At 34.5% G+C, this 23,466-nt stretch overlaps 1 protein-coding gene across 1 annotated transcript in view; it reads right to left on the bottom strand.

Moving 5' to 3' along the window:
* Positions 1-22,718, bottom strand: part of Cand1 (cullin associated and neddylation dissociated 1) — a 38,613-nt gene extending 15,895 nt beyond the window's left edge. The window contains exons 1-4 of the mRNA XM_026386640.2: positions 22,351-22,718; positions 10,970-11,113; positions 3,039-3,193; positions 1,367-1,490 (exon numbers count right to left, since the gene is read on the bottom strand). Of these exons, the coding sequence (XP_026242425.1) occupies positions 1,367-1,490; positions 3,039-3,193; positions 10,970-11,113; positions 22,351-22,418 (491 nt within the window). The 5' untranslated portion in view covers positions 22,419-22,718. The remainder of the gene's footprint in view (positions 1-1,366; positions 1,491-3,038; positions 3,194-10,969; positions 11,114-22,350) is intronic.
* Positions 22,719-23,466: the final 748 nt, after the last annotated feature.

Consider the following 23,466-nt stretch of genomic DNA (forward strand, 5'->3'; position numbering starts at 1 on the left):
ATGCAATAGGGTATAAATTTAGATGAAACAAACCCAAATTTAGAATGAAGGGAAAACTGAATTCTCACTATTTTTTGCCAATGCAACAAAAAATATAGAACTAGTACTAGAACTCCTGGAATCTAGACTTACATTCTCCATTAGAAGCTATCTAATGAACTGGCTAGGCAAAAACTCAATGATCTTGTCACTTTTTTCCTTCCATGATCTTTAAATGATTTTGTCTATTAGTCAAAGTTTCTGGGGTGATTCACAACACTTCTATATTCCGTCTCACCTCATTCCTCTCTCTTCCTTGCCTTCTTTTCTCTATAAATCAAAATACCAAAAATTTCAGAGATTCTCATGGTTCCAAATGCTCTTTTAAAATCATCTCATATGTACATGTAAAGTTCAATGAGTTAATAGTACTCAAATACCCATAATGTGCCAGGACAGTGCCAGTGATCAAAATACACACAGGACAGAAAGCCTGACTGGATTGTCAATGCTTATCAAATTAAGTACAAAATCTCTACCCACCTCAACATGACTCCAATCTATCAGAATGATTTCTTACTACTATATCCTTCTATATCCTAGAAAACACCACTTACATGGACATATTCTATACCTGCAATATAGGCACATTCATCTATAAAAGTGCTACCCAGCACTTCAATTCAAATGCATTCTTATCAGTCTTCAGTCCCATTCTGCCTTATAGCCATCTGTGTTCTCATTTCCTATAGTAAACTATAAGCTCTTCATGTGCTAGAATGATAGCACCTCACTATATATTTACATATACACACATACCCTTCCATATGAAGGCACAAGATTATTTTTAAATTGAACTGAATTAGCCACAAATAATGAACAAGTGTAATTACAAGAACCAAGGATTAAATAACTGAAGACCATTTAACTTACTTTCTCCTAAGAGAAAGTAGATAAGTAGAAAAGCAACAAATTACTAAAAAGTCAAGTTCCTTTCTCCCCACAAACCATGCAATACAAACAATGATTACTAAAGATTACCAGCATTTGTTTAACGGGAAAATTTGTAACTTCCACTTGTACTTCTTATCTAAGTAGATCAATACACATAAGAATAGTTAAAAAAAAAAAAGGAAAAACAACTGTGCTGAAAAAACTTAAAATACAAACCTTATTATACTAGTTCATAGTATACAGAACTATACTATTCTTATAATTATGCTTACATAATTAGCTTATGTGTCCCCCTACCCCCAATCATATACATTTGTAAGACACTTTAAACATGAATAATTTTGGATACCTTTTTTACATTTACCAAAAGGAATTTTTAATAAATGAACATAGTATCTGTAAAACAAGTAATGCAAATAATGGGCATATTTACCTGCTCAACATATCAGCCATAATATCCAAGGCTTCTAGCTGAACAGAGACATCTTCCTGTTTTGCTATTGCACTGGTAAGACGTCCAGTAATCTTTTTACATACATTAGCAGCTAATGCAGAACCTGAATAAATAATAAACCAATGATAATTTCAAGACAAAGATGTTGAATTCCATCTTATATTCATTGAGGAAATCAAATATTTAACAACTCTAAACTTGATGAAGACACTCAAAAGCTCCATATTAGAAAAGCATGTTTCAAAATGGGCTGTTTTTCAATAAAATAACTTATTAGACATAAATGAAGGCAATAACAATAGTCTTCTCTACTTAAGTCCTCTTTTTTAGTAACCTAGCCTTTTAAATTTCAGTGAATTAAAAAACATTCTGAGCTCCAATACTTAATAGTTTCTTTAAAAGAAAACCTGATAGCTATGTAGTCTCTAATAAAGGTCCTTTTTAGCACAGATTCCATAATTTCATTATAAAGGAGAAATGTTATTCCATACTCATACATATATCAACGTTATTACTATTGAAAGTAGGTCATGTTGCCACTGAAAATGAGAGAAAAAAAACATAACTGAAAGAAAGAATCTGAATGGTTAAAAATAAAGTAAAATAAAGGAAATACCAACACAGCCAATACAATTTTAAATAATGTTGAGTTGTATAGAGTAGTCAGAGCTGGTGGAATATTTGAATGAAATGAACTTCTTAATAAAGATAAAGTTACATTAGTATGATATAGTGGAAAAAGTATCAATTTGGAATCAGAAGATAATGGAATTGAATCTTTACTGGACTAGGACATCAAAACTTTGGATGAATTAACCTAATCTCTCTGAATTTCAGTTCCTCCATTTACAAACTAGGAGAATCTTAAGATTTCCTTGGGTGGCTGATGTTTAGACTAGGGTGAAATAAATAAGCAGCATTTAGCATGATGGCTAGAATAGTGAATTATTAAGTATTTACTAAGCAAATGAGTAAAAACATCATACCTAGGTAACATTATTACCAATTAAATCTTCCCATGAAGCAGGGAGATAATATTTTACCCCACTTGCAGATGAGATAATAACTAGTAGACTGCTAATTTTAGTGAGTTTACAAGTCAAGATCAATTCTAAAACTTACATAGACACTTCATTAGAGGTCAAAGCTTATTAATTAACAAATTCATTAGTTGTAATTCAAAATTTTTATATTACCAAGTAATAAAAAATTTAAAGTTACTAGTAAATGGAACAGGTTCACAGCCATGTCTTAACTGCTAAATTTTACATGGAAAATTCTGATGCAAAGGAAAATTAATATTGGAAATAGAATAGTGATCAGAACTCAAAATATTATTTATATTTCCCCTCAACATATAGGCTAGTACAACTCCACTCTGCAGTTTTGGCACATACAATATAAAATTTTGCTCCAACATATAAAAATTCATCTGATATATTTAAATTAAATCATAATTATTTAAAGTTAAATTTATTTTTAAGAAAAACAAGGCTTCAGGCCTTGATTTTTCTTAATTGTTTAAAGGGATACCTATAAAGATCTCTTATGATCTCTCTCCCTCTCTGGCCAGGAAAGGAAAAAAGAAACCAGGGGTAAAAGACAGGGGAGAAATACTTCCATTAAATAAGAAAAAAATGTTCTTGCTTACCACTGGAAGCTGGAGGAAGTTCTCCAATTACTGTTTTAAGGCCAATACTTGAAATATCTCGAAGTTGTTCTTTATCAGAAAGCATGTTAGTGCAGAGGGTATCTACAATTGTCTCTACTTGATATTCTTTCACTTTACTCACTAAAGGTCCAAGGCTGAAATATAAAGAAGAAAAATTCCCTTAAAATTAACTTGTCTGGCTAGCAACTGTCAACTAAGATACATTAGGCCTGTATCATAAATAGTATACAAATAAGGATATAAAAGAAACTCGACTGATAAACTCCTTGTAGTTGGTTTCCCATTTTTTCCCCAACTAAAGATGACTTTCATTCCCCACTCTACCACTTCAAATATTAAAAAAAAAAAAAAAACTTTATTTATAATATAAAGGCAATCAACTAGGAGTCTGTTACTAGCAGGAAGATTTACCTACTATAGCAGTTGTCACATGTATTTTTACTTATACTATCATACTATCACCATACTCCACCTCATGAGCCAAAAGAATTCTGAACGTCCTTGAGTATCCTTAATTTATATAACAAAGTTCCTTTTATTCTGACTGGTTGCAACAACTGAAAGTAGTAATACTAGTCTGCTCCCAAAGCACTGTGCACATAGTTTTTTCCTGGTAGTATCTTATACTGTTAATAAAGGTTTGCATTACATCCACAGGTTGAACCACTTCTTTATGGAGGAAAGTCCTTTGTTTATTACCTTCCCATAGACTTTAACACATAGTAGGTAAGTTTGATGGATGAACAGTTATCAAGAAGCCACTGTATTCAAGATTACTAAATAACAAAGGAGGTATGGTCCCTATGATTGAAAATTTACTACATAGCTGGTGAGGTAAAAACTCATTTGTCTATAAGATAATGAAGTAAAACCATGTTTGGTGGTACACACCTATAATCCCAGCTACTCAGGTGGCCGAGAAGCAGAAGGGTTTAGAGGGCAGCAAATTAGTGAGACCCTATTTAAAACAAAAGGCACCAGGATGTAACTCAATGGTAGAATGTTTGCCTACCAGGTATAAAGCGGTGGGTTCAAGGCCCAGTACCAAAGGAAGGAAGGAAAAAAGGGAGGAAAGGAGAGAAAGGCATCTGCTATCTTGCAATTTCTTGAAATAAACTCTTAAATTCAATGTTAGCCTTCACTAGTGGATTTAACATGTGAAACAACAGATTTTTAGGTTCTGGACTTTGAAGAGATAGTTAGAAAAGAGGCACATTTCAAATGGGGAGACAAGCTCTTATAAAGACCAAAGACTAGAATGAATGGAATGCATACTGGAAGAAATGAGTAAAAAGAATTGTTTGATACAAAAGGCAGATGGAAAGCACAATAGGAAAGATAGGGTCCTAGGATATTATAAAACACCTTTAACGTCAAGCCAATAAATTTAAGTGTGATGTAGTAAAAATGGGAGTCAATGTAGTTTTTCAAGTGTAAGTGACATGAAAATAGTTTGACAATCAATGTCTCACACAGATGCTCAAGAAATAACTGCTGATTGTTTGACTAGAGAAGTAGAAGGCACTGCAATTTGGGAAATTAAGAGAAAGGAAGAAAAACAAGTTGTCTGGAGAACTCCAAGAACAGCCCAATCTAAATTGATGGCAGTGATAATAAAAACAGGGCAGATTATATATATATATATATATATATATATATATATATATATATATATATATATATATATATATATATATATAAACTAAGGTGTAACCATGAAAACTGAAAATAAAGATAAAAGGGATTCCAAAAATTAATTTAAAGATTTGTAGCTTCCAGGAATAAGCAGAATAGCTTTGCTAAACTAACCTTTCTGCAGATAACAATTGCAAAATTTCCAAAACTATCTTTTAGAAAACAACTATTTGAATGGCAGAAAACAACTCAAAAAACAAGAGAAAAAGTCTATCTAGAATTTCATATCTGGTAGAATTGTTCTTCAAAAATAGAAACAAAGACAATTTCACACAAACAAAAATTTTGAAAGAATGCATCATCATCAGGCCTGTAGTATTAAGAATTAATTAGCAAAGGAAAATCTTTAAGCTAAAAGAAAATTAAACCAGATGGTAATCTGGGTCAACAGAAAAGAATAACTATAGCCACCAGAAATGGTACATGTGTACACACATGATAAACTACACTTAAAGGGCTGTATTTTGCTCCTCAAGCCATAAAAAATGTTGTATTATAGAAACACACACATACACATACTTATCAATGTATTTAAAAAGCAGGAGCACACACAACAGGAGGAAAGTAAATGAACTGTTATTATTGCGGGGAGGAATTAAACTATATCAAGTGGCACAATATTAACTAAATAGACTGTGATAAATTTAAGGCATGAATTGTAATCCCTAGAGTCTATAAAGTGACACATCTTAAAAGACAACAGAAGAATCAAAACAAAACATGTAACAGGAATTCCCAACTATTTGAGTCTAGGACCCACTTTAAAAATCACTTAAGACCCTAAAGAAATTATCTTTAAGTGGATGTATCTGTCAATGCTTACCATATTAAAATTAAATAAAACTACTTACATATTAGGAATAGTAACATTTTAAGAATAGTAATTATAATCTCAAAAATTAAAAAACCGTACTGCTTTTACATTTTTGCAACTTTCTTTCATGTTTGGGATTAAAAGAATATAGAATTTCCATATCTGCTTTTGCACTGTTTGTTGTGTTATTGCACATCATGTGGCCTCTAGAAAATTAATGCTGTGCGCTATGAGAAAATGGAATCAAAAGGAAAAATAAGTCCTCAGTATTATTCATGACAGTCTGACCCTTTCAGGGTCAAGGGCTATACCAGGGCCCCTCTAGACCAAACTTCAGGAAGTGCTGCATTAAGTATATGATTACCCCAAAAGAAAGTAGGGGGAAAATAATAACAAAACTAGAAAACAAAAGAAAATGACATGCCAAAATCCAGCCGTATCAATACTTACAATAAATGTCAGTGAATCAACTAAACACTCCACCGAACAGCAGAAATTATAAAACTGAATAAAAAAAAAAAGCCACATCCAATTACCTGTTGTCTACAAGAAAAACATACTCAAAGACTCAAATATCAAGAAGACATAACAATTATAATAAATGTGTTCACAGTCACCAAATTTTAGTTAGGTTCCTCTGAGACCACTTTTCAATTAGGCCTTGACCTTTGCTCTGTACTTGCTGGGTCTGCACAGCTCAGTGGTAAGAATTGGCTCACCCTGGTGTGTCTCATGTAATTTTACATCTCCTAATTCCTTCATTTTACTTGATAGCTATAAATCTCCACTGATCCTTGTATTCACAGTTAAGACAAATATCTGAGGAATAGTATCATTTTTAAGAAAAGTAATTACATTCTCAAAAATCAGAAAAAGTACTAGAAACAGTACTGCTTTTATATTTTTTGGAACTTTCTTTCATGTTTGGGATTAAAAGAACATAGAATTTCCATGTCTGCTTTTGCAATAATCCTGACGCCTGTCACAACAACCCTGAATAGTTTTCCTAACTGTTTAAACAAATGCCAATAATTTTGTCTTTAAATAATACAATTTTAAAACGAAAGGAAAACTGATATTACAAAGAAAAATGATAAATCAACAAATATAGTTGAAATTTAAAAATTCCTCTTAGTAATCAAGATTATCCAAACAAAAAAAGTCAGACAAGATATAAATCTAAAACACTATCAACTATCCTGAGCTGACATTTATAAAACACTTTAACCAACAACTAAAGAATATACTCTCTTTTTAAGTGAATAGGAAATATTCACCAAGATCTACCATATGGTAGGTACATTATAACACAAATCTTAATAAATGTTAAAATAAAAAAAAAAACTGGTATAAGAACAGGCAAACAGATCAACGGAACAGAAGAAAGTCTACAAACACAGACACTTTTATAGTAAACTGATTTGTTGTCAAAAATGCAAAGGTAATTCAGTAAGAAAAGAAGGTCTTTTCAATAAGTAGTGCTACAACAACTAGATATCCACATGAAAAAAAAAAGTGAATCTAATTTTCTGCAAAAATTATTCACAATAGATCATAGAACTAAAAACACAAGCTAAACCTGTAAGGATTATCAGAAGAAAGTTTTAGTAACCCAAAGTAAACAAAGATTTCTGAGGAAACTGAAAACAATAACCAGAAAAGAATTGGGAATTAAGCATTGAGGATATAGGTCAGTGGTAGAGTCAAGTCTAGCACATGAGCTTTGGGATTAACTCCTAGTACCACAAAAAACAAACCAACTTAAATTCAGCAAATTGGGATAAAATATTTACAAAAAGTATGTGCCAAAGAACCTGTGTCCAGTATACATGAAGAAATCCTACAACTTAATAAATGAAAGGACAAACTCAATATCAAAATATCCACAGAAAACAAATGGCCAATAATGAAATATATGAAACAGGTTTTAACATCATTAGTTCTGAGAGAAACGTAAGTTAATACCACAGTTAAACATCTACTAGAATGGCTAAAACTGAAGACCAACCCAACTAGAAATAGTGAGAATGTGGCACATTTGGTTAATCTTAAGAAAATGGAACATATACTTTGGGAAATAACTCTTCTCAAAGACCTAAATAGATAATAGCAATTTCACTCCTAGGCACCAATCAATATGAAATTAAAAAGATACATGACCGAATAAGGACTGTTTCAAAAATGTTCATTTATTCACAATAGCCAAACCATGGAAAGGAACCAAATAAATAAGCAAATTATAACATCAGTGAACTACTAACGATTAAAAAAAAAAGCATAAACTATTAATACACATAACATGAACAAATTTCACAGATATTAGGAGAGAAAAAAATGCCAGACATAAAGCAGCACACACTATATTCCACTGTATGTTTTATAACAGGCGAAGCCAATTTATTGTGAACAAAATCTGAACGATGTAAACTTGAATTGAGATGCTATATAAGAGTACAATTTCATCTTTTCAAATGGTTTTCCAGTTTTTTTTTTTTTTTAAAGAGAGGGTTAGAGAGAGGGAGAGAGAGAATTCCAATATTTATTTTTTTTAGTATTCGGCGGACACAACATCTTCGTTTGTATGTGGTGCTGAGGATCCAACCCGGGCCGCACCATGCCAGGTGAGCGCGCTACCGCTTGAGCCACATCCCCAGCCCCTGGTTTTCCAGTTTTTGGGGAAGTGTTCCATCTTTCCCCCTGTGATGCCGCCCTTATGACTTGCTTCATTGGTCTATGAATGCCCCAGTACCTAACTGCTTTGATTATAGACATAATAGTATGACTTTTTTTGTTTCATAGGGCTAAATACTACCCCTATACCACCAGAAATAGTTTTACTTTTTCAGTTTTTTCAACTTTTATGTATACAGGCCTGCCCCACCCCAATAAACTTTAGTCAATTTGTCTTAGCTTCAACTCTACAATGCTGATGCTGAGCTACGCTATCCAAGGACACAGATGTCTTTCCATTTGCTTGAGAACATTTTTATCTAAGAATATTTTAAAGTTTTTCTCCCAGAACTTTTTTCTTTGGTAGTATTGGGGACTGAATCCAGGGACACTCTATCACTGAGCCACGTTCTCAGCCCTTTTAGTTTGCTTTTATTTTGAGACTGGGTCTTGCCAAGTAGCAGAGGCTGGCCTCGAACTTGTGATCCCCTATTTCAGCCTCTAGAGTTGCTAAAATTACAGGTGAATACTAATGCACTGGCTTCCTCTTAAAAAGTTTTGAAAAAGTTAAAATTGTAACCTTACCTTATACAACACTCCCATTCAAGATCACGACTGTTAAATTTTGTTACACTTCCTTCTAGGTGTTTTGTCTTTTCTGATGCTACAGTAAATAGGTATTCATTTCCATTATGGCTTCTAATTGGTTATAACTGCTTATATGAAAAGCTACTGATTTTTATAAGTAAATGAAAAGCTACTAATTTTTTAAACTTTATATTCTACTACCCCACTGAATTATTTACATTTTTCTTGACTGACTTGCTTTTTCCTATTATCCCTTATAGTGACTAATACTCTTAAAAAAAAAAAAAAAGTAGAGAAAGACAAAAACATACCCAGATGCTTTGTCTCTGACCTTAATGTGAATTTATCTGGTATTTTATTAGCTTTTGAAGAAATGTAATATTTAATGAAAAACACGGACCCTCAATTCCTATATTATTAAGTGATTTACCTGAAACAAGTGATGAATTCTGTCAAGGAGATAAAGACCTATTCTTCACTCTAATGGCATGTTTAGTATGGTGTTGGTTTTTTGAGAAGATGTGTTTTCACCTTTCTAATTGTAATGAATGCACTTGTGTTTTTTTTTTTCAATCAAGAATCAATGTTGAATTTTATCAGTGTGTTGACAACTATGTACTTTCTTCCTTTGCCAATAGGAAATATGACAAAGCACACATAAAGCACACAATATTGAAGTGATTACCCTTACACTCTTGTGTTAAACCCCAGTAGGTCATAGGTGTGTTGTTCTTAACTTTTTGCTATATTTATTTTTGAACATTTAAATGAGGTCTATAGTTGCCCCTTTCTAGTGTTATCTTTGGTCAAGATTTATTGTCAGTAATTAGTTTAAATAAAAGTGGACGGTATTCAGATCTTATGTTCTGGAACAGTACTAGAACTATCTGTACTGGAGGTATCTGTTCTTTAAGATTTCAGAGACATCTGAAACCTCAAAGAACCTTTTTAGATCTTTCTGTTGGGTAATGAATTCTTTTCTATCTTAAATTCCTTTACTTTCTTGAATATTTCTTCTCCGACCTCTTTAAGTAAAGATTCATACTTAAGTGAATTAAGAACTATGTACTTTGCTACTCTCAATTTGGGACAAAGACTACTTCTTATTATTGCTTTAAGACGATAGTAAATGTTTAGCACATTTTGAACAAAGCTGAATTTTGCTTATCAGGCATACAGGAAACAATTATAGAAAGAGTAAAATTACTAATTCAGTTGTATTATTCTACACTTATCATTTCCTGAAGATGTATTTTAAACTTGCAAATGTTCCAAATTAGAGATATTTGTACTGTGTATCTACAGATTTTAGGTTGACCAATGATTTTTCATTTTCTTCCTGCTTTTACAGCAAATATTTAAGAACTTAGCCTAAAATAAATTTGAAACCTTTATTAAGGATTCAACAAAGGAGCAATAATGGAACAATGCTTTATTTAAATGGATACCAAAGACAAACAACAAAAATGACATAACTTCAGTTTGATTTTTGTGTAAAATTGAAGGTCATACTAATAACTTGGTATATAAATTACAGATTTCTAAAATCTAGTATTCGCAAATTAAATAGGTATATTAACAAAAAATTTTAAGAATTCAGATTCTGTACCCAATTATTCTAAGCAGAAACCAAACTGCCAACATCGTGCCTAACAAGAAGCTCCTATTTATTGCATTATATATCCAAAAACAATTAGAATTTCCATTATTTTAAGGAAAGATTCTTTGTAACCATCATGTCATCAGTTTTAACTATGGCTTTGATTGCTTCCATTCTTTATTAAATAAGAAGTTTTTTAAAAATGAATGTTGATTTTCCTTCAACATTTGGTTTTTAAATCCCATCACTATTGAAATTAATATTTCAGAGGCAAACAGGTTTTTACCCATATGAAAAATTAGGCTATGGTCAAATAAGTTGGAGAACCACTGCTTCGGGAATTCCCTATATATATTCTAAAAGCGTTAAAGAAATACCATGAAAAGCTCATTAATTTACATTATGTATGGAAATATATATACCACAAACACTAAACATTCACTAGTTACCTAAAATTTATTTTTAAAAATCTAGAAACAAAATAAGATAATTACCAATCATGTGGAGTGTTTTCAGGCACAGGAGTAGCAAAATACAACTTACCATTTGACAGCTAAATTCTGTACCTCACCATTTTTATCTTCCAATAACTTCAAAATCATTTTTACTACTTTCCTTTCACTATCATCATCCAACTTGATGGAATCTTTCTGCAATTCTGTCATCAAATCATTTGTAGCCATAAACCTATTAACAAATTAAAATTTGTTAATTCAAATAATTTAAAACATTAATAATAAATAACAAATAATAATAATAAAGCATCTTTCAAATCCAATGCTATATCATTTACATATTAGGAACACAGTATATTACAAAAACTCTTTTAAGTGATCATAAATTTAAATGCTACCAAAGAGGATAACAGATTATATTTAAAAATTATTATATTCAGATGGATATTTTTTTAAGTCCCAATATGCTCTTATATTAGGTCTAAGTAACATCATTCAAAATTATTATCCCCTGGTCAGTCTTGATTTCATATTTACTAACATGACCTGCAGTGAATGTTCATTCATTCTAAGTAATTTTATTACTGTTTTTAGGGAAAAATTTTTTTCTTTTTGCATAGGATTTTAATTTATCTATGAAGCCCTTAACCACAAACATTAAGAATACATTCTTCATACCATAATTGTGTATGTTCCATCAGGGGTCACATATTATAAATTACTAGAAATTTTCCAGTATAAAGTCTCATGCCCATTCCAACTCTGTCACAAGAAATCAAGTGTATTTTCAAAATGGCGAGGAGGTAATTCTAGAAAGTTGTCGTAGCTGACATCTACCTCTCCCCCCTCCTTAAGAATCTCAGGGAAAGTAAAGTTTAGCACTGAATAGTCTGAAAATACCCTAGAGTGATCAATCATCTACCCTAAGCTTTAAATAGAAAAGCTGAATAGAGGGTAAGATAAATAGGATCTTGGGTTTTTCCCGAATGTACATTACCACAAAATTTACTATTTTTTTAAATTAGTTTCTCAGAATATAAGGTACTCACATTCAAATAAAGCCCTAAGACGTGTTTAAAGCCAAATCAACTTTTCTCATAATTCTTAGCTACATTCTACTCATTAAAATAATCCAACTTAAATGACAACTACTTAACACCTTTTTATTAACATCTTTCTCTTTTATTGAACCTGATCCAGTTTGAATAAAAATTGAATATTTTGTTCTATGCGTGAATGTTAAAATCCATGTTTAAATTTTTAAAACACAGCTAGTGACAACAATTGGAGCTAAACTGACAAACAACTATGAAGATAGGCAGTGTGGCAATAAACTATATGGTAAAGGCTGACAATGTAATTTAGCAATTCACTACTTATAATTTTAAGGATAATTCTAATAACCAAGATGTTCATTTAATACTAATTAAGTTTTAAACTATATGTAAGCCATGTAGTTCAATCCTTATCAAGTTCTGTAAAACAGCTTATAAAGTTTATAGCCACATCAAGACAATAAAAGAAAAATGAGGCATGTACTTTTTAAAAAATTGGAAGTTTCTCCCCATTATAAAATATGAAGACAAAATTAGAACCACATAATTTTCATAATATTTTGAAGTGGAAGAAAACTGCATAGCACATTAATACAAGTGCTTTTACATACAATGCACTGAAAAGCAACTTAACCATTTTACTTAAATAAAATACATTACATAACCATACAAGTTAAATAACCCAAAGACCTCTGCAAAGCCAGTTAAGTGCTTCAAGAGAAACACTAATCATCAACTTAAGTGAAAATGCAGATAATTCCAAATAAAAAATTGTTCTTATGGTTCTAAATGAGCTCTAGTACACAAATTCATTCCTTAGTCATTTACTTATTCACTGCTTATTATAGGCTGGAAAGGCTAAGCTAAGAGCTAAGGAAAGATAAAAGGTGAGTAAGTCTTGGCCCTGACCTCAAAAAGCTTATTTTGTATAAAGAAGTCTACCAATTTTTGAAAACCCATGGTTAAATTTAAATAAATAAATAAATAAATAAAGGTGAAATGAGTATCAGCGAAATTAGCAATAGACAGTATTTTTAAACACCAGAAAAAGTGGATTGAGATACTGTAATATCAAGAATTACTTCTGAATGGTGATTCTGAAGCCAGAAAGTTCTGGGAGTACTTTCTTCCATTAATTTGATAAAAAAAATTTAAAAATTGCATAATATATCTCCTTCTAAGGAAAGTTGTCAGACCAGTTGAAAGGCTGTCCATAGCAGATTCAACAGCTAATTTGGAAATGACCCTTCAGCAGACATTACCGTTTTAGGTTATGGTGCTAAGGACCAAGATGATATATGCAGACTAAGTTCTGTACTTTTGTTTTTTAAAGTATATGTTTTGGATGTTAATGAACCTTTATTTTATTCATTTATTTACATGCTGTGCTGAGAATCAAACCCAGTGCCTCACACATGCTAGGCAAGCACTCTACCACTGAGCCTTTTTTTTTTTTTTTTTTTTTGGTATGGGGAATTGAACTCAGGGGCATTCAACCACTGAGCCATATCCCAATCTTATTTTATATTTTATTTAGAATCAGGGTCTCACTGAGTTGTTTAGTGCCTCTCGATTGCTGAGCTGGCTTTGAACTTGTGATCCTCCTGTCTCAGCCCTCTCTCCAGTCTCAGACTCTGGAGCTGCTGGGATTACAGGTGTGTACCACTGAGCCCAGTGTAAATAGACAACTCTTACTGTTAAACATTTTGCTTTAAAACAGCACTCAAGAGCATAAAAAAACGAGTACATCAAAGAACTGCCTGTCATTTTGGATCTCACGGAGAAAAGTTGGCTTGGGATTTACATTTTTTTTTTTCTTTTTGTGGTAGTGATGGCAGGGAGCAGAGAACATCACAGTAAAGGAATGAGTAGTTGTTTAGTGTGACTAAAGCACAGAAACCTAATAGAAAAAAATGAAAATGTAGGTTGAGGCCAAGCTAGGAATGGCTATATATATATATATATATATATATATATATATATATATGTCTATTCACTATGTAATGAAAATCTACTATGTATCAAGTACTATACTAGCTGCTATGGATATAAGGAATAGCCAAAGAAGACATATTTCCTAATGTGAAGCTTACATTACAGTCTAGTAAGAAGCATATTAATTTTTAAAATTACATAAGTACCTATAGAGTCATGAGGTGAGATAAATGCATAAAGAAATATGCCAACAAGAAAAAAAAATGGTATAACAAAGTAACCTGACCTAGACTAAATTAGGGGTTGTGGGTCAGAGAAGAAAAATTCTGAAGAACAGGCAGAATTATTCAGGAGTAGGGAGAAAACTGATGTCAGGTAAACAAGAGATGGAATTAAAGTGATTTGTAGATTACATTAGGATTGTAGTTTTTATTCTAAGAGTAATGGAAAATTACTGAAAGGCATATGGGATCAAGATGGGAAGTAATTGCAATAAACAGATCTGCCTTTCAAAAATACTATTCTAGCCACTACTATGGACAACACTTTAGAGAGAACCAATCTTCATTTAGCTTGACTGAATGGAGACCAGTTTGGAGAATCAGTACAGCAGTCTAAACCAAGAAATTATGGTAGTTTGAATTACGGTTATCAATAAAAATGGGGAAAAATGGAGAGCTGATCCTCAATTTTTGCAGATACATATCTGCAAATTTGCCTACTGGCTATATTTATTCATAAGCCCAAAATTAATACTCATTTCATAATCATTTGCAAACAAGTAAAGAATGGTAAAAAGTTTGACACCCAACACATATATTCTCAGCGGCCTCCTACTTTCAACTCTATGTTTCAACTCTCATAATTATAAACAAATATCTTCTTAGCTTATTTAGTGCCAGGTTTTCCACATTGGTACCTGAATTAGTGATTTTACTATTTAATACAGCCCCCATGCACAGTTCTAAAATGCTGTCCCTCAGTGCAAGAAGGCTGAGATGGGCCTTAAGGGGGGGAGGGGGGGGAGATAAGCTTCATTCAGACATGAATTACAGTACTACTGACTCAGAGTTCAATGTTAATGAGCCAAATATATTAAATAAGATGTTTTTAAACAGAAGTACATATAAAACTAGAAAAAATGTTTTGACCAGGGGCTCAGAATAATCTAACCTTTTAATTTCCATAGAAGCAAGGGTTCCATATATGAAAATTTGATGTTTGTGGCAACTTCACAGAAAGCAATTACTACAAGAATAAGGGTTAACTATATTTGAGGTTATCAGGTAAAATAGTTCTTCAAAATGGATTAGACTTGAGCAAAATAATGGATAAAGTGGAAGAAAGAAGTAGAAAGACTTGGGTATTACCACCATTGATGTATCTTTGTCTAGTCTTAATGTAACTGTACAGCCACTGTCACATCAAATGGTTCAATCACTCATCTTTCACTAGAATGAGAAAGAATTAACTCTGGTTTAAGTACAACTACCCTGAATAGGTATGTTGCTAATCTTAAATCAACAAAATCTTCAGTCACAATGAAGATATAATCACCATGGATCAAAGTCCTGTAGCACAACTTCATCTGCAGTTGGCCATACATAGTAACTGGAAGAAAAAACAGACATACAAATCCCTATAAAATTTGAGATGCCAGGTCATAGAAACATCAATTTAAAGTAAAGCCCTACTTCCTTAGACTTTTCCTTAAATGACCCAAATAACAACCTCCAAGACCCCATTGTATGTGTTCTCCCTCACTGTGATGAACATTAAGCCTAACCTGTGTCCAGGACACCTATGTAAGAAACTCTGAAAGGAAAAAAAGTGATAACATAGTACTTAAATATCAAATAGATAGACCAATGAAAATATTCACTGAACCAAAGATATAAACAGTTTATCAAGTGATAAAATAGAAGATTCCATCAGAAGCCTACCAACCAAGAAAAGCCCAGGACCGGATGGATACACCGCTGAGTTTTATAAGACCTTTAAAAAAGCACTAATACCAATACTCTTCAATTTATTTCAGGAAATAGAAAAAGAGGTAGCACTTCCAAACTCATTCTATGAGGCCAATATCACCCTGATTCCAAAACCAGGCAAAGTCATATCAAAGAAAGAAAACTTCAGACCAATATTTCTAATGAACACAGATGCAAAAATTCTCAGTAAAACTCTGGCAAATGAAATACAAAAACATATCAAAGAGGATATTCAATCAATCAACAAATATATGAAAAAGTGTTCATCATCTCCAGTAATTAGAGAAATGCAAATCAAAACCACTCTAAGATTTTATCTCACTCCAGTCAGAATGGCAGCTATTATGAAGACAAATAATAATAAGTGTTGGCAAGGATTTGGGGGAAGAGGAACACTCACACATTGCTGGTAGGACTGCAAATTGGTGCAGCCAATATGGAAAGCAGTATGGAGATTCCTTAACTTGGAATGGAACCACCATTTGACCCAGCTATCCCTCTCTTCGGTCTATACCCAAAGGACTTAAAAACAGCATACTACAGGGACACAGTCACATCAAGGTTTACAGCAGCACAATTAACAATAGCTAAACTGTGGAACCAACCTAGATGCCCTTCAGTAGATGAATGGATTAAAAAAATGTGGCATACATACACAATGGAATATTACTCAGCAATAAAAGAGAACAAAATCATGGCATTTGCAGGTAAATGGATGCAGTTGGAGAAGATAATGCTAAATGAAATTAGCCAATCCCCCCAAAACAAATGGTGAATGTTTTCTCCTATATAAGCTCACTAACTCATACTGGGGTAGGGAGAGGGAGCATGGGAGGAATAGAAGAACTCTAGATAGAGCAGAGGGGTGGAAGGGGAAAGGAGGGAGCAGGGGGTTAGCAATGATGGTGGAATGTGATGGACATCATTATCCAAAGTACATGTATGAAAACATGAATTGGTATGAACATACTTTATATTCAGAGATATGAAAAATTATGCTCTATATGTGTAATAAGAATTGTGATGCATTCTGCTGTCATGTATTAAAAAAAAATATTCACTGAATCAGTTATATCAGAAGACTGAATGCTAGAGACTTCAGGTAGGGCAGTTTCAGTGAACTCAGAGAGGCAACAGCCAAAAAGATTTAATTTATTTTGTCATCAGGAAAATTAGTGAAAGAGGCAGTAATTGGCTGAAAATAAAGAATTTATTTCCTTTATGCAAGAGCGAACAACAGACTAGATTAGGAAGAAGGCTGAGGTAGGGAGACTAATTTGAGAAATACTCATCATAGGACTAAAGAGAAGAAAGGCAGGATAAGGGTGACACCAAGGTATTCTGCTTTGGACTTTCAGTGGGATTTACTCAAACGTATTTGGGGGTCCCAGCATAAGGAACTGTGCTGTGAACAAAGTGATTGATGAACAAGACTGTCATGGTCTGATACTTATACTCCTGGATTATTCTTCCAGACTAGAAGTTCTCTGAAGGGAAAACTTATCTTTAGTAAATCCAATGTAGAGAAGCAGGAACACAGTAAAAGTAGATGTCTTGACTGCACGCTGAGTAACTTCCACCATAATCTTTCTCCTCTTATCCAAACACAATTTCACCCTTGATTACAACAGAAATCTAGGTGATATGGGCCAACTGCATCACCCAGTAAACCAATTATCTTTCAAATTTCAAAGCCTTTGAGCACACAACACTGTTTTAACTTTTCCTCATTCCTGAAAGGCTATAAATTAGCTTACAGTAAGTAGTCTTAGTGATGTTCAAGTAAATAAAACTAATTTTTATTCTTCTTCCAAGTATCCTCTATAACATCCCCCTCCCTCCTTCAATAGTGAATCCTAACCATTGCTGATAATGTTTGTAGTGTATCTATATAAAGAAAAATCATGTTGAGTAAAATCAAGTAAGTTGCTGCCATAAATCTACTAAGTACTTAAAATGTACCAGGAATCACCTTATTAATATAATATCTCTACAAATCTATTTCTTCTCAGGACACCTGATTTTCTCCAAGTAGTCAAAATAATTTCAATTGGTATTTCCTGTTAATGCTCAAACAGTGTTTTGCTTATGATTCCTTAAAAGGTCTAATTTTTATTTTCAGCATTTTAAACATTTTGAGAGAAAATGTCTTCAAATATCCAAAACACCTTAACAAACTTGTATCATAAACCATTCTGCAACTGAGAAATACTCGTATTCTATAATAGTGAAGAAGACTGTATAGAGAGGTATTAAACAAAATGATTTTACAATGGTTTATTAAAGAGATTTCTTACAATTCTTTTATATATGTGTGTATACTTATATATGTGTGTACACACACACACTTTTTTTCCTTAACTCTGGATCTAATAAGCACTTACTGAAGAACCACAAGGCTAAAGAATTCTACAGGTTTCAGTTCAGTAAGACAAGGTTTCTGTCCTTAACAAGTTTCTGAAAAATACCTGCCCATCTACAGTCAAGATTATTTTCTCCCCCTCCCCTAGTGAAATTTTGTAGTGTGCTTGCATACTTGTTCTCACATTTTCTACTGAGAATTTCAAGACCTTACTAAGATCTCTCCATGAATATGAATCTCCTTACTTTAATCTTCTCTGCCACTTAATGCCTAACACTTACACACTGCCATGGTACAATTTATCTTTTTACAATAGTGTCTTGACCACTCAGCAAACATGTATACTCACTAAGGGCAAGCAATGGATCTTTCTGAAGTTCCTCTCAAAGAATTATTAAAAGTATTTTCCAGCATAAAATATTCCATAAGCCTAATTTTAGAGGCAATTGAAATTTAAGGCCTGACTTATAATGCCACTAGTTAAAACTCTAGAGAAGTAACATAGCATGGTAATTAAGAGTTCATGGGCAGATTATGTGATTCTGAAAGGTTATATATCTTCATTTATTAGTGAGGGGGCAGGAAATAAGAGTTCATGGGTAAAGAGGTTCTATAAATCCCAAATCTATCATGATGTAGGGGAAATAACTAAGCCAAATCTCAGTTTCCTTAATGGTAATACAATTACTGTCCACTTTTACTACTTATGAAGAATAAATAAAGTATATGATGTTCACAGTAAGCAGAAATATATATGTACAGAGAGACAAGTGAATATTTTCCTTAGCTTTTGATTCTTTGCAATACTTTAATTAAGTTGGTAGTGAGCAGATGAAAAGTTGCCTCCACCCACTGAATGCTCACTATTAAGTCATGTATGGACTACTCACTCACAGGGCTCATTTACCTCAAAGCTTTCACTCTGTTATCTACACAATCACCTAATCACCAAAACATATTGATATAAAGGTTTTCTGGGTGTGGAGGGAGAAGCAGAAGGTGTTTCCTTTAAGTAAGTGATGAGAACTATATTCTAAGGTACTCTCCTAAAGAATGTTTCTTCATTTTAATTTTAAAGAGTTATCTGAATTAACATTTATTATTTTAAAGATTTTTTTCCCCAAAATATTAAGACTAGTAGGTGACAGGCACTATCCTCATTATTAGGATACACACAAATGTCCCATTTTATTAAAAGGTTCCAGTCTTGACATTTCTCTTCCCAAAGCTTCTCCATTTCTCCAAACTCTTAATATCCTACCATCAAATAATGAAGAATACTAACAAATGAAATAATAATAATAAAAAAACTGGTAAAGTTTTTTATCTACAAAAAGATTTTAAAATGCTGGAATTTCAAAATTCTAAATTTTGCATGTTTCTCTACCTTCTCTTCATTAACGAGCTATGTAGTTAGCTAAGTAGAAACCTGAAACTTCAGACCCATAAGAGATCTTTTGTAATTATACCTGTGCAAGCCTCTCAGAAGTGAAAATGTAATCTCAAGTAACTTGCCCAAGATCTCACAGTTCACAACAAAGAATAGTGCATGACTAGAACTCCTATCTTGTGACTGGGTAAAATTCTCCTAGATTCTATCAAGAAAATAGAACTTCCTTCATTTTGGCAGCACTATTTTCTTCCGCTTTCCTTTGTACAAGATAGAGTACTTTAGACACCTTAGTTAGGCATCCAATAATGTTAATTATCCTTGCCCTCAAGATCCTCTTGGCACTAATTATTTTAAAATATGTAATCAGGATTCCGGTACTTACATCAAAATAACTAAATTTCTATGTGAACAAAGCATCATTTAAAAAATGTAAAATAAATGCTTATATAGAAAATATGGAGAAAAATCCTCAAAAAACTTCAAATGCTATTTTAATCTTTAAATGTCTGTTAATTAATACACAAGGTGCTTTAGTCCCAAGGACTTGTTTGTTAACAGATGGCTAAAGCATATTACAAGAAAGTCTTTAAAACAGTTAATAAAAATGTTAAAGATGCCAAATTACTGAAAGTCACTTATTGTTCCTCAAGATACATTTAATAGCATTCACCATTAGAACTATATCAATAAACCAACCCTCTAAGCAAAGTTTTGATGCATTCCAACCCAAGTAAATAGATAATTCTTATCAAGTTCAGCAATCACTGTAGTTGAATATCAAAGTATTATTTCTTTCATATAGTTTATTTAGAAAACAAAAACTCGGGCATATATGCATTACTTTCTTTTGCCAGAAATATAAGGGAACTTCAATCAATAATCACATCCATGGTATCACCACATGACATGATTTCTTTACTCTTCCTAAACATTATCCATATCTGATTCAGTCTAATTGAAATTGTATTAGTATGGCGGAAGCACTACCTTTAGACTAAAATTAAAATCAGAATGAAATTTAGTACTTTTATAGGAATAACCAATCTGACATAAGGTACAAGGAAATCACACCACACATCTTATATGATCCAAAGGTATGTATGTATGTATGTATGTATGTTCCATTCAAACATTTATTTAAATTTCAAGACTCGAATTGTGAAAAAGCAAAACTCCAAAGGGAATCAAACAGCATCCCAATCTTTAAAACAATACATAAATATTTTTAATATTTGTTTTTTAATTGAAGTTGTACACAATACCTTTATTTTATTTATTTTTATGTGGTGCTGAGGATCCAACCCAGGGTCTTGCACATGCTAGGCCAACACTCTACCACTGAACTACAACCCCATCCTACAATACATAAAAATTTTATTTCCTTCAGTAATCTTGATTTTGGCCCTAGAATTACACAAATCTAGAATTCCAAAAAACCCAAACAGGGCACTAAACTATCTTCAGCAAATTAGTTTTTAGAAATTACAAATAGAACACTTTTTTAAAAGCTCTCTTGGTAGCAAAACTTTCAAATTTGTTTTGGAACACCATTGTTGATTTTTTTCATGGTTCCTTTTTTCAGAAATTGGAAAATTTCTTCCCAAGAAACAAGGTCTGAACACATTTTCAGGTGTTAAAACTTATTGTTCATACAAATAGAAAAGGAAGTTCTTTACCCATAATTTTAATTGAAGATTGACGGTTCTTTTAAAAAGAACGCTAATTACAATTACTACAGCACAAGAGAAGGAAAACTTAGGTTATCAATAGCTTTTTTTCTTTTTGATGGAGAGGTTATTTATTTGTGAAGAAATATAAGGCAGGCAGTAAGGAATGTAACAATCCCTGTAGTGTGAAAAAAAAAAAAGTGAAAATATAACAAATCTTAAATGTGCATGGTACAAGAATTTGAAATCAACAGTACGAGTCTCCTGGATCAGAACTACTGTACTAAAGCTTCATGTTCACCAGCCCGTCTTTCAAGAAGATTCGTTTGCGTGGTTTAAGGTTCAGCAATTCAACCCTCTGGCAGTGATTTGGGATCTAAGGATACGAGACTTTCAGATATCCCGTGATCTTGCGTGGGTTTCACCTGACAAGGAAGACTGACAAGATGCTGGCGGGAAAACCCTACCGTCCAAGTTTCCTTCATCCCAGCTCCCCTCCCCCTTCTCCCCACCTTCTCAAAAAAGCATTATCCGAAGAAAGAGTACATAACCCAATCAGCGAAGAGCTCAAAAAAGTTCATCGTTCCAGCTGAACGCAGCCAGGTCCACATCTGTGGGAGAGCGGGCAAATGCTGCGTCCCTGAGCGGGCAGCAGCTAGGGCCCGGGCGCGTTCGGAGGCCTAGCGTCTCGGAGGGCCGGCGAGTAGGCCTAGCCGCCGGCTCTCCGCACCTAGAGCGACTCCCTCCACTACAATACTGGGTGACTCTGGGCCTCCGCACTGCCGGGGACGCGGGAACCACGTCGCCGGGGCCAAGGAATGCGGCGGGGACGCTTAGAGACCCAGAAGGAAGGGATCAGAGCCGCGGCGGACAACCGCCTAGAGGAAAGGCTGGGGGCGGGGGCTGGAGGAGACCCGCGGGGAAGCGGGAGCGAGCGGTGGGCTGAAAACCCCGGGGAAGAGAGGCAGCCAGGCCAAGGCCGAAGGGGTGGGGCCAGGCCGGCGTGCAGGCCGGGGCCGTGGATGGGGGACCCCCGAGGTGGGTTAGAATCGGATTTCGTCCTCACCTAAAGTCCTTGTCGCTGGATGTCATTTTTTCCAGCAAATTGGAAATATGGTACGAAGCGCTCGCCATGTTGACGGCCTCGATCCCGCCCGCTGGCGCTGTGGCTGCTGCTGCCCGCTGCCGCCGCTGCTGGGGCTCCTCCTCTCGCTTGCCGCGGCTCCCGCTTCCAGGGTCGCAGAGCGACGCTGGCGCTGACTGGAGGCGCCTCTACAGGATGCCCCCTCCCCGAAGAGACGTGAGCCTGTCCCGGGGGAAGCAGAGTTAGGGGGCCGGCCTAACGACGGCGGCGTACATGGGCGGCGGGGCGTACAGCAGGGCCTCTACGGGAGGAAGCCAGACACTTCCACTCGGGCCGTCTCGCTCCCACTCCCTCCGCACTCGCTCCCTAGGGCAAGAGGCCAAAACCCGCCTCCTTCGCTCCGCGGGCGGGGGTGGCAGACGCGGGACGCTACGGAAAGCTGAGGTCAGAGTTCACGAGGTCTCTCCAGGCACGCTGTGGAGGGGCTAGTTAAAGGGCAATTCTGTTGGCCGAAGCCAATGTCAGTCTTCGCGTGAACCGCCTTCAGGAGGCATGACAAGGATTCAACGGGGCTGTTCTCGCGAGACTGTAGGGCGACGGTTAATGGACGGAAGACTAGTGGGACGAGTATATTTTCAGAAAATAGGTTGAATGTTTTCTTCCGTATGACATTGACAGAAAACGTTTATGACTCCTAAGACGTGTAAGGTCTGGGAATAATAATAATAGGGAACTAGCTTAGAGACCAACAGAAGACATAAAATGGAGCTCTCGTTTTAATACAGACGCGTGCGTGGCTTTTAGCCTTAACCACCATGATGTAGTGTTGCCACGTGAAAACCACAAGTCCCAGAATTCAGTAGGGTGATAGGCTGTATTGGGATATGATTGGCTGTAGGAACTTGTCTCTTTCTCACTGGCTCCCGTGGGAGGCGGGGATGCTGGGATTTGCAGGCGATCTAAGCTGCTGTGCTGGATACAACCTTTCAATCAGCGTGCTCTTGGTTTCTGCCTTGGGTTCTTGTTTTCCTCCACGCGCCCCTCCCACACACACCTCCCCCCCCACCCCCATTTTCGATGTTTGCAGAGCTAGGCTGC

The sequence above is a fragment of the Urocitellus parryii genome, chromosome 5 (genome assembly GCF_045843805.1).
Source record: "Urocitellus parryii isolate mUroPar1 chromosome 5, mUroPar1.hap1, whole genome shotgun sequence".
NCBI lineage: Eukaryota > Metazoa > Chordata > Mammalia > Rodentia > Sciuridae > Urocitellus > Urocitellus parryii.